This window comes from Gossypium hirsutum, chromosome A11, assembly GCF_007990345.1.
Source record: "Gossypium hirsutum isolate 1008001.06 chromosome A11, Gossypium_hirsutum_v2.1, whole genome shotgun sequence".
Taxonomy (NCBI): Eukaryota; Viridiplantae; Streptophyta; class Magnoliopsida; order Malvales; family Malvaceae; genus Gossypium; species Gossypium hirsutum.
The window spans coordinates 102,249,327-102,262,212 of NC_053434.1; the positions used below are offsets into that span (position 1 = coordinate 102,249,327).

Sequence of the window (12,886 nt, forward strand, 5' to 3'; positions counted from 1 at the left end):
GAAAGAGGCAATAGAGAATGTAGCCTTGGAGAAAGGAAAAGAGGTGAAAATTGGGACATACATTGCTAAGGAAACGAGACAAGGTCTTGTTGAGCTGCTACGTGGATTCAAAGATATCTTTGTATGGTCATATCAGGATATACTGGGGTTGAATACTGATATCGTGGTACATCATCTTCCCATAAGACAGGATTCCAAGCCAGTCCAACAAAAATTGCGAAGGATGAGGCCTGATATTATGCTAAAAATAAAAGACGAAGTCAAAAAGCAGTTTGATGCTGGATTCTTACAAGAGGTTAAGTACTTAGAATGGGTGGCTAACATTGTGCCTGTCTCTAAGAAGGATGGGAAAGTACAAATGTGTGTTGATTACAGATATTTGAACAAAGCCAGCCTAAAGGACAATTTTCCTTTACCGCACATCAACACTTTGGTGAACAATACAGCGAGATATTCGTTGTTCTCCTTTATGGATGGCTTCTCAGGGTACAATCAGATAAAGATGCATCTTGAAGACATGGATAAAACCACCTTCATAACATTGTGGGGTACATTTTGTTACAAGGTACTGCCCTTTGGGCTGAAGAATGCAGGGGCAACATACCAAAGGGCTATGGTGACCTTATTCCACGATATGATGCACAAGGAGATTGAGGTGTATGTTGATGACATGATTGCCAAACCTCGAACAGAGAAGGAGCATATTGAAGCCTTGAGGAAGTTGTTCCTAAGATTGAAGAAGTTTCAGTTGAAGCTTAATCCAGCAAAGTGCACCTTCGGAGCTTGGTCGGGGAAATTATTGGGCTTTGTGGTCAGTGAAAAGGGAATAGAAGTTGACTCAGACAAGGTTAGAGCCATACGAGAACTGCCTCCACCACGTACTCAGAAGGAAGTTTGCGGTTTTCTTGGAAGATTGAATTATATCGCTTGGTTTATTTCACAATTAACCGATAAATGTGATCCTATATTTCGCCTCTTTAGAAAACACAACCAAGGTACTTGGGATGAGGAATGCCAGAATGCCTTTGATAAAGTCAAGCAATACTTGTTAAACGCTCTAGTGTTATCTCCGCCCAGTCCAGATAGACCATTAATTCTGTACTTATCAATGTTTAGTAATTCTATGGGATGTGTGCTTGGTCAACATGATGAGACAGGAAGAAAAGAGAAGGCGATATATTACCTCAGTAAGAAATTCACTGAGTGTGAGATAAGATATTCGCCAATTGAGAAGTTGTGTTGTGCGTTGATCTGGACGACTCGAAGGTTGAGGCAATATATGCTATATCATACGACTTGGCTAATTTCAAAACTTGATCCATTAAAGTACATGATGGAGTCAACAGCCCTAAATGGAAGAATGGCAAGGTGGCAAGTACTATTTTCGGAGTTTGATATAGTCTATGTGAGTCAAAAGGCTATAAAAGGAAGCGCGGTAGCAGAAGTTTTGGCTAGCAGAGCTCTAGAAGATTATGAGCCATTGAGCTTTGATTTCCCTAATGAAGAGTTGATGTATGTGGCAACTACTGAAGAATATCCATAGAAGCTGAATTTTGACGGCGCATCCAATACGGTAGGAAATGGAATTGGGGCAGTCTTGGTATCCCCAAATGGTGATCAATATCCATTTACATGTAAATTGGATTTTGACTGCACGAAAAATATGGCTAAGTGTAAAGCATGTATCATGGGGATTTGAGTGGCCAAAGAGTGAACAATTAGAACCCTGGAAGTATATGGAGACTCTGTGTTGGTAATTTACCAGCTTAGGGGTGAATGGGAGACAAGGGGTCTCAAATTGATTAATTATCGAAAGGTAGTTTTGGAGTTACTTGAGGAGTTTGATAACATCACCTTCAATTATCTCCCACGGGATGAAAATCAGATGGCAGATGCTTTAGCAACACTGGCTTCCATGATTAAAGCAAATAAAAAAGAGGATGTGAGACCAATTCAGATGAGTATTTCTAAGGTTTCAGCTTATTTTTGTAACATTGAAGAAGAGGAAAAGGATGACCATCCTTGGTATCAAGATATATTACGGTATGTGAGAAATCGTGAATATCCTGAGCAGGTAACTGAGAATGACAAAAGAACCTTAAGGAGGTTAGCCTGTGAATATGTACTAGATGGGGATATCCTTTATAAAGGAAGGAAAGATCAGGTGCTTTTGAGATGTGTCGACGCTGTGGAAGCCAGACAAATATTGGAAGAAGTACATGAAGGTGTTTGTGGGACACATGCTAATGGCTTTACAATGGCAAGGTAAATCATGAGGCTTGGATACTATTAGTCTACTATGGAAGGAGATTGTATCAGCTATGCCAAGAAGTGTCATAAATGCCAGATATATGGGGACAAGATTCATGTACCACCTTTACCTTTGCATGTTATGACTTCTCCAAGGCCTTTTTCCATATGGGGCATGGATGTCATTGGGCCAATATCACCAAAAGCTTCGAATGGGCATCGTTTCATTTTCGTGGTCATTGACTACTTCACGAAATGGGTAGAGGCAGCTTCATATGCTAGTGTTACCAAGTCAGCATTAAGTCGATTCTTGAAAAAGGAGATTATTTGTCGGTATAGAATGCCTGAGAGGATCATATCGGACAATGCATTAAACTTGAATAACAGTATGATTGTGGAAGTCTGCAGCCAATTCAAGATCAAACATCATAATTCATCTCCATATCACCCAAAAATGAATGGAGCGGTGGAAGCTGCCAACAAAAATATCAAGAAGATAGTAGGAAAAATAACTGAGACCTACAGAGATTGGCATGAGAAATTACCATTTGCACTCTTTGCCTATCGAACGTCCGTCAGAACCTCTACTGGGGCAACTCCTTTCTCGTTGGTTTATGGGATGGAGGCAGTGTTACCCATTGAAGTGGAAATACCTTCTCTTCAAATTTTGTCAGAGATAAAGCTGGATGAAACAGAATGGATTCAATCGCGGTATGATCAATTGAACTTGATTGAAGAAAAAAGGCTAAGGGCTATTCATCATGGTCAGATGTATCAGAAGTGAATGATGCGAACTTATGACAAGAAAGTTCTTCCAAGAGAATTTCATGAAGGGGACCTTTTACTGAAAAAGATTCTTCCCATACAGAAGGACTTTAGAGGAAACTGGATGCCGAATTGGGAAGGGCTATATGTTGTGAAGAAGGCTTTTTCTAGTGGTGCACTAATTTTGACAGAAATGGATGGGAAGAGTTTACCCAATCCAGTGAATTCAGACTCAGTCAAGAAGTACTTTGTCTAAAGAGAAGGGAAGCCAAGGTAAAAACCCATAAAGGGTGCTTTGAGACTTCTAAAAAAAATAAAAAAAATAGAGAGGCCAAGGTGAAAACCCACAAAGAGCGCCTTGAGACCAAAGGGGTTTTGAGTTGAAAACCCGAAAGGGCAGCTCAAATTTTGAAAAGCATGCATGACCTTGCTATACTTGATTCGACAAGAAGTGGAGTGTGTTGCATACCGGGGCATTAACAAAGTACTTTGAATCTTCTAAACACATGTTAAACTTAAAGCAGTCTTCATGGAATTTGTATACAGAAGCCCAAGCTGTGATATATAGGGCATTGGGTTTTTGTCCTGTTTATTATCTTTGGATTCTTTTTCTTCTCAAAGATATGTTTTCAAATCAATTTCCTTTTGTATTCTTGATGATTTATCTAACTACTCTCAAGATCAAATCATTCGTCTTCCATTATTCATAAAGTGTGTCGCATTGAAATAATGATTGATGAACTAAATATTTTTACAAACGAAGTTTTGCATATTACTCTGGAAATCTTTATATAATACGAGAAACTAAAACAGAACAATTGTTTGAAGAATTCCTATGAGTGAAGGTCAGAGGTACTCGAGAAAATTTCTTCTTCAATCCAAAGGATGATTGGACAATTCAAACGATTCAATCCTAGGAGAGGATCATCTCCAGCAGGTCGTATCATTTGAAGAATGGTACAATAGGACCAATTTGATTCAAAGCATACGAGCAGAGTATGATTGATACTTCGAGTAAAATAAAGATGAAACTTTGATGGATGAATGAGTAAAGACGTCCGAAATAGGAGTTATTTTCATAACATTTTGCATCATAATATGTCTAATTAGGAGCATTTGACTCATTTCGATCATGGCATCCTAATCATTAGGCATGAGCACATACGCATTCTACAGGTTATGTACTTTAGGGGATAATGTAGATCACCAATAGCAGATTTGGCATCTCTGTATTGACGGGGAACAAATCGAAGAAGCAGATTTGGCATTTCTGTATTAGACGGGGAGCAGATCGAAGATAGCAGATCTGACATTCGTGTGTTTACATCGAAGCAGATCGAAGATGACAGATTTGGCGTCTCTGTATTAGATGGGGAGCAGATCGAAGATGGCAGATCTGACATTCGTGTGTTTACATAGAAGCAGATCGAAGATGATAGATTTGGCGTCTCTGTATTAGATGGGGAGAAGATCGAGGATAGCATATCTGACATTCGTGTGTTTACATCGAAGCAGATCAAAGATGACAGATTTGGCATCTCTGTATTAGACGGGGAGTAGATCGAAGATAGCGGATCTAACATTTGTGTGTTTACATCAAAGAAGATCGAAAATGACAGATTTGGCGTCTCTGTATTAGACGAGGAGCAGATCGAAGATAGCAGATCTGATATTTGTGTGATTACATCAAAGCAGATCGAAAATGACAGATTTGGCATCTCTGTATTAGACGGGAAGCAAGTCGAAGATAGCAGATCTGACATTCGCGTGTTTATATCGAAGCAGATAAAAAATAGCAGATTTGGCGTCTCTGTATTTGACGGGGAGCAGATCAAGGATATTAACATGGCGCCTCTGAGTTTGCAAGGAGCAAATTGAAGACCATAAAGTCAGGATCCAATAAGACCGGGAAATTTTGATCCTTTTATAAGTTTTTGCTCTATTCCTGTTACACGGCAATGAGCAAAGAGGGGCAGCTGTAATAGCCCAAATTCGCCCGGGCCCAATAAAAACAATAAACCAAAATACACAAAAAAAACCAAAATAATTAAATGTTCTGTCCATTTACAAAGCCTATTGTTAATCCGACAGCCTAAACTACCCAGCAACCCATTACACCCTAAACCCAAAGATACACGGGGCCCAAAAGGCCCAAATCAGTTAGCAAGTTAGGAAACCCTAGGGTTTACAGAAGCTTCGCGTTGTAAGCACTCCAATCGTCATGCCCCTTCATCTCGCGCAGTTCTAGTGACCCTTCATCGGTGCTGTGACTCCAGCTCCGTATCGTGCTCTAATTGGCGCATGAATCAACACCAGTGCACTCACCGCCATGATATCCTTGCTGGTACCTGCAAAAAGGAAAGAACCACAGCAGAAAAGAGAAGCAAACATGGAAAGAAATCAAAGATTTCTTTCCCAAAATGTAACAATTTACAGAAGGCTATAAAAGCCTCTTTTCTAATCTGTAAGGGGGGATATACACAATTTATCAGATATAAAAAAACACAGAGAAACAGATTATAGATTTTTTAGCTTTGCCAGAAAATAGAGGTGATTCTTCTTACTTTATTTTCTTTATTTTCCTCTTGGATACCTGCATTTCATACATACAAAGTACTATAAAATAAAAAAGGATTACCTCTCGATTCGTTGTGAAAAGTGAAGCTTTTCGAATCCCGACTACCGTACATGGTAGACTCGGTAGCGGCGCGTGAACGCGTGGGAGCCTGATGACGGAGGCTCGACGAAGCTCCGAGAGCCTACTCTCTGTCCTCTTTCAGAGGTTTTTTTTAGTTTTTTTAAACGGTTTAAAAATGAATTTCTGGGGCCAAAATTTGGCTTATATAGCCTCATGGGAACGACGTCGTTTTGCTTAAAATGACAGGCTTCAAGATGGCGTCGTTTCAAAGGCAGGGATCTGCGCGTTAACCCGTGACCCGGGAAGGATCCGTGTAACGCCCCAATTTTCGGGAATTCTGTGAATGTTGGCATAGGTTTAATTATATTAGTGGGCCTCTAGAAGGCCCAAGCTTAAGATAGAACCCAGCAATTTTAGTTAATTTTTGTTCCATAAGAAAAAAGGGGGTGAAATTATGAAATAGAACCTATGTGAAAATGTTTGAAAATGCTATCGGCTAAATTGAAGTGGCCAAATAAATAGGAGTGCAAAATAGGAGGATTTGCATGACAAACCTCCCATTTTACATGAAGTGGCCAGCCATCATGTTGTTGTAGACAATATGAGCACTTGATATCCATAATTCATGGTACAAATTGATAATGGGTTAGGTAAATGTTCCATGATAATGGATTAGGTAAATATTTCATGATAATGGGTTAGGTAAATGTTCCATGGTAATGGTTTAGGTAAATGTTCCATGATGGGCATTTCATGTCTTTTGTATTAAAGAATTAAATGGATGAAATATGAAATTTTATTATAAGAAAAAGAGGTGAAAAGAACAAAGTTTTGTCCATCTTTGTTCATCATAGCCGAAAGTTAGAGAAGAGAAAGGAAAGGAGAAAGCTCTCGAATGTTCGGTCACTTGGGGAAGAAAATTGAAGGTAAGTTCATGGTAGTTTGCTTCTATCTTGATGTTCATGAATTCTTCTTGATTCTTCCTTAACTCTTGAAGCATATTTTGGTTTTTAGTTGTGTTGTGAGCATTTAGTCATGAATTAAAATGAATGAAATGGTTGTTGTTTCACGTTCTTTTGATGAAAAATGGAAGATAGGTGAAGTTGAGCCAAACAAATGAGCATGCATGTGCCTTATATGCTAAGGGGAAAAATCGGCTAACATGTTGTGCTTTAAAATGATGAAATGGAGATTATACTTAAGTAAAATCATAGATATGTGATGATTGATTGGTGATATACATGTTTAAATAACAAGCATGGAAGTTAGGTGTGAAAGAGTGATTTGGTAATAAATCTGCTTAGGACAGCAGCAGTAACGTGACTTTGGAAAATCACCATAAATTGTGGGAGATGAGTTAGAAGCTGAATAAATTATGTAATTAAAACTTAATGAGTCTAGTTTCAAATGGAATAAACTATAACATATTTTGAATTCTTTGCAATCAGAAATTTGATTCGTAATGAAGAGTGGTCAGATTAGTCAAACAGTGAAACATGGGAAAATTTGAGAAAAATCTGGTATTGATTGGCTAAACCAAAAATTTTGAAAATTTTATGGATAGAATATATATGAGCCTATTTTCAGAGAAAATTAATGGCAATTGATTTGGAGTTTCGTAGCTCCAGTTATAAATGATTTAGTGACTGTTGCTCAGGAAGATAGCTTGCAGTGAAATTTTGATTATGTGGTAAACATTGACAAAAAAATTGTTAATGAGTTGCTTATTGATTTCTTATAAGCTTACTATGATCTGTAGGTGTGGTTGGCTGAATATTGTAAGGGGTTAATACGTTGTTCATATTTGAATAGTTAGATTAATGTGTTAGTAATCCAATTGTAGGCAGTTCATGTGTGGATCTCGTCAGCATATCGTCGCAAACAGGTGTGTAACTGACACCCTCTCATAGACTAGATTGGCAAAAGTCGAAAAGCTGAAATGCTGAAAAGTCGGTATTTTGGGAATTTGCGAGTGTACGAATGCTCGTAAGATAGTTGGGTTTGTATATTTGGTAATCTAAAGTAATAAACTGTAGTACACGCGATTTCGTACATTTTGATAATTTGGGCTTAATGGGCCAAAGATCGGGTCATGGGCCAACGGGCCCAATTTGGTAAGTATGCGCGGTAAGTGTTCTGATAGTACGTAAATAGTTAGGATATGCATGAGAATCCTAAAAGTAGCTAAATTACTATAATACCCCTATGTATGAAAAATTACTGTTATACATCTAGGTGCAAAATTACCGTTATACTCCTAGGGTTAATTTTGACTGAAAAGCATGACGATCTGATTCTGTATGATGTATGCCATGATTATATATCTGTTGCATGGGGACATGGGTTATATTATGGAGGAAGCGTCCTGATGGCTATGCCACAATTATCTGATCTGGTGGCTCTGCCACATATATCTGTTCTGGTGGCTATGCCACGATTATCTGATCTGGTGGCTCTGCCACATATATCTGTTCTGGTGGCTTTGCCACAATATCTGTATCTGGTGACTTCGTCACAATATCTGGCAGCCTCGCTGCGATTTCTGTGGTGTGTAGCGGTTGGGTGGGTCGAGTAGTCTCCCCACATGGTGTAAGGCTGGTACGGGGGTGTTATGGATGAATCTGGGTTGGGTTTCTGCATAAACATGTAATATCTGTTCTGTTCTGTTATGGGCCTATGGGCTTTATTCTGAATTCTGTTTTGGGCTAAGGCCAACTTATTCTATTACTGTGGTTTGAGCTGATATAGGTTATGGTTGGGTTAATTTACACACTGAGTTTTCCCCAAACTCACCCCTTTTATTTTCATCCACGCAGGTAATCCCCAACCATAGTGGGCTTGAAACTGTGAGGGAATTCGAAGTGGCCACCCGTTCTGAAAGTTTGATTTTCTTCTGGTGAATTGGACATCCTTTTATTTACGTTTGAAGTTTTGGGTTTTTAAATGTAATAAGGCCGCTTAATTATTTTTGATGGTTTTAATATGTATTACTAAGATAGGTATTACTTATTTTAACTGTTGAAATTGGATAGCATTAGGGCGCGTTTTCAAAAACAACAATTGATTTCAAAATAACACGACAACAAGCAAAGCTTCCGCAATGAAAGTATTTTCCAAAATTAATCACTCTTCCTAAAAATGACTTAATCAAATCGGTTTCCTAGGAATATCCATGACGTTAAGGCGTGGCAATGGAAGTATGCATGTCTAGGATTGGATCCGAAGGGAGCTTGGTACTTAAGCAGTCCGATGGACTCACCACCTCTTTTCCGGTTTCCTACCTGGTGCACAGCTTCCATTCACTTTAACCTATAATGAAATTATCTTTTAAAACACTAAGTAAGTTTTTCTAGATCAACAATATAAAATGTTTTGAACGCTTCGATGTGGCATGTCGGATCCGGTCATAACGTTTGGGCCGGGTTTGGGGTGTTACAATTCGCGTGTTTTTGTTTAAAGGGCTAATTGCCCAATTGATCCTTCCGCATTTTTAATATTTATAATTTCATTTTATTTTTATTATAATTTGGCCCTAACCTTTTATTTTTGTTTCAATTTAGTCCTAGTGGCCATTATAAAACTTATTTTGGGAACGACGTCGTTTTTGAGATTAGGGCTAATTGCCCAGTGAGTCCCTCGGATTTTAACGCGCGTTTCAATTAGGTCCAAAGTTTTTATTATTTTAAAATTGACCCTAGAGTTTTATTTTTATTTAATTTTAATCCTTTTTAAATTTTTTATATATAATTTATTTATTTTAAATATTTTATATATTATTTATTTTTACTATAAACATTATTTATATATGTAAAAAATTATTATATATATTATTTTTATTTATGTATTATTTATTATATTATTTATATTTTATTATATATTTTATTATATATTATATCATTTTATTATATATATTATTCATTATATTATTTTTATTTTATTATATATTATTATATTATTATATATTATTTATTATTATGTATAATTTTAAAAATTTGTAAATTATTATTAAATAATACATATATCATTATTAAATATTTAGTATGTAATATTCTAAAATTTACTATAAAATCTTGTTCCTATTTAACATATTATTATTTTATAAATATATATTAAGTTATTATATCATACAGTATATTTTTATATATATTAACCATTTTTTTTTAAAAAATTCTCCTTTATTATTTATATATTGTTTTAAATATATTTTTTAATATCTCATTTATTTTTAATCGTATTTAATTTTTATCTTTATTTTTTTGACTTATTTTTTATATGTTCATAATTTGTTTATTTATTTTTGTATCGTTTTTTGTATTTATTTAGTATTGTTTTAGTATGTTAATTTTATCTCATAAATTATTTATTATTTTTATGTTATTTATTGTTTTTATATATTTGCATAAAAATTGATTATCTATGTTGATATTTTAAGTTATATTTGCATGAAATATTATTGTATATATATTATGTAATTTATATTGTTATATTCATTGTTTTCTATGTTGTATTTTGCATGAAATGTTAATGTATGTATATTTATGTTATTTACGATTATATCTGCATGAAATGTTAATGTATATTATGTAATTTATGTCGTTATTTATCATTTTCTATATTATATTTGCATAAAATGTTAAAGTATGTATCAAGTATTTTATATTATTTAGTATTGATATATTGTAATATGTTAAATGCATCATTGTTTTAAAAAATTTATATTTCATTTAATCCAAAAGAATTTTAAAAATGAGGCAATGTTTTTTTGTATTTAGGAATTCGGGAAGTAGCGCCCTAACATGCTGGGTTGCTATTTCTCATTTGACTAAATGTGTAAAGTATCTTTCTAAATAGATTTTGTAAATCATGGATGATTTCAGTTACGAAAGTTTAAGAATATCGTGTCCAATCATGCTGGATGTGATGTTTGTACTTTTTGGAGCGAAGGAATCTCGATTTTCAACTCAAATTATTCCGGTTTTAAAAAGGGATCCTATTTTTAAATTCTTTCAAACTTTTGACATTAAGACAGAAAACTATTCAATTTGGTACCAATTTTGGGCGTTGCAAGGGTGCTAATCCTTCCTCGTACGTAACCGACTCCTGAACCTGTTTGCTCACATTTTTGTAGACCAAAATGTTTTATAAGGTGATCCAATCACACCTAAAAAGGTTGGTGGCGACTCCCATTTTCAAAATCTCCCTTTAAAAATGGTTTTGACACAACTGATAGGTAATAATAAGAATAAGAGTTTAGAATGTTCATTCATAGGCGTAGATCAATTCATGTGCAAGAGCTTGAATGTTCTCCTTTTACAAAGCCTCTAGTAAGAAGGAAGAAAATCTCTATATAGAAATGCGATAGGATAATGGTTTATATAGTAATTAAAAACATAATTTCTATCATAAAAGAGAAAAATAGAAAATTACTAACTAAGAAAAATCTGTAAAAATGATTTAACTAATGAAAAAAGCATGAAAAAGTCTATATATAGAAATGAGATAGGATAATGGTTTATATAGTGATGAACCAAAATTCTATCATGCCCTTACTAAAAATCCTCCTTACAAAGGCTAAGGATTGAAAATGACACCAAAATGCCCCTTAAAAACCACTCCAAATTTGGGCAGTTACAACTGTATTGTCGCAACCACGGAAATTCATGGTTGTGACAATTCTTGTGATTACAACACTAGGGTCTCTGTCTGTAATGCCCTAATTTTCAGGAATTCTGTGAATGTTGGCATAGGTTTAATTATGTTAGTGGGCCTCTAGAAGGCCCAAGCTTAAGATAGAACCCGTCAATTTTAGTTAATTTTTGTTCCATAAGAAAAATGGGGTGAAATTATGAAATAGAACCTATATGAAAATGTTTGAAAATGCTATAGGCTAAATTGAAGTGGCCAAATAAATAGGAGTGCAAAATAGGAGGATTTGCATGACAAACCTCCCATTTTACATGAAGTGGCCAGCCATCATGTTGTTGTAGACAATATGAGCACTTGATATCCATAATTCATGGTACAAATTGATAATGGGTTAGGTAAATGTTCCATGATAATGGATTAGGTAAATATTCCATGATAATGGGTTAGGTAAATGTTCCATAATAATGGTTTAGGTAAATATTCCATGATGGGCATTTCATGTCTTTTGTATTAAAGAATTAAATGGATGAAATATGAAATTTTATTAAAAGAAAAAGGGGTGAAAAGAACAAAGTTTTGTCCATCTTTGTTCATCATAGCCTAAAGTTAGAGAAGAGAAAGGAGAGGAGAAAGCTCTTGAATGTTCGGTCACTTGGGGAAGAAAATTGAAGGTAAGTTCATGGTAGTTTGCTTCTATTTTGAGGTTCATGAGTTCTTCTTGATTCTACCTTAACTCTTGAAGCATATTTTGGTTTTTGGTTGTGTTGTGAGCATTTAGTCATGAATTAAAATGAAGGAAATGGTTGTTGTTTCATGTTCTTTTGATGAAAAATGGAAGATAGGTGAAGTTGAGCCAAACAAATGAACATGCATGTGCCTTAGATGCTAAAGGGAAAAATCGTCTAACATGTTGTGCTTTAAAATGATGAAATGGAGATTATACTTAAGTAAAATCATAGATATGTGATGATTGATTGGTGATATACATGTTTAAATAACATGCATGCAAGTTATGTGTGAAAGAGTGAATTTGGTAATAAATCTGCTTGGGACAGCAGCAGTAACATGACTTTGGAAAATCACCATAAAATGTGGGAGATGAATTTGAAGCTGAATAAATTATGTAATTAAAGATTAATGAGTCTAGTTTCAAATGGAATAAACGAGAACATATTTTGAATTCTGTACAATGAGAAATTTGATTCGTAATGAAGAGTGGTCAGATTAGTCAAACAGTGAAACATGGGAAACTTTAAGAAAAATATGGTATTGATTGGCAATACCAAAAATTCTGAAAATTTTATGGATAGAAGATATATGAGTCTATTTTCAGGGAAAATTAACGGAACTTGATTTGGAGTTTCGTAGCTCTAGTTATAAATAATTTAGTGACTGTTGCTCAGGAAGACAGCTTGTAGTGAAATTATGATTATGTGGTAAACATTGACAAAAATTTGTTAATGAGTTGCTTATTGTTTTCTTATAAGCTTACTATGATCTGTAGGTGTGGTTGGCCGAATATTGTAAGGGGTTAATATGTAGTTCGTATTTGAATAGTTAGATTAACGTGTTAGTAATCAAATTGTA

General features: G+C 35.1%; 1 protein-coding gene across 1 annotated transcript; it reads left to right on the top strand.

Annotated features, from left to right (window-relative positions):
• Positions 1 to 1,915: 1,915 nt before the first annotated feature.
• LOC107957629 (uncharacterized) lies at positions 1,916 to 2,269 on the top strand. Its single transcript, XM_016893179.1, has one exon. It carries the CDS (start codon positions 1,916 to 1,918, stop codon positions 2,267 to 2,269), a length of 354 nt encoding a protein of 117 aa, XP_016748668.1.
• The last annotated feature ends 10,617 nt before the right edge of the window (positions 2,270 to 12,886 follow it).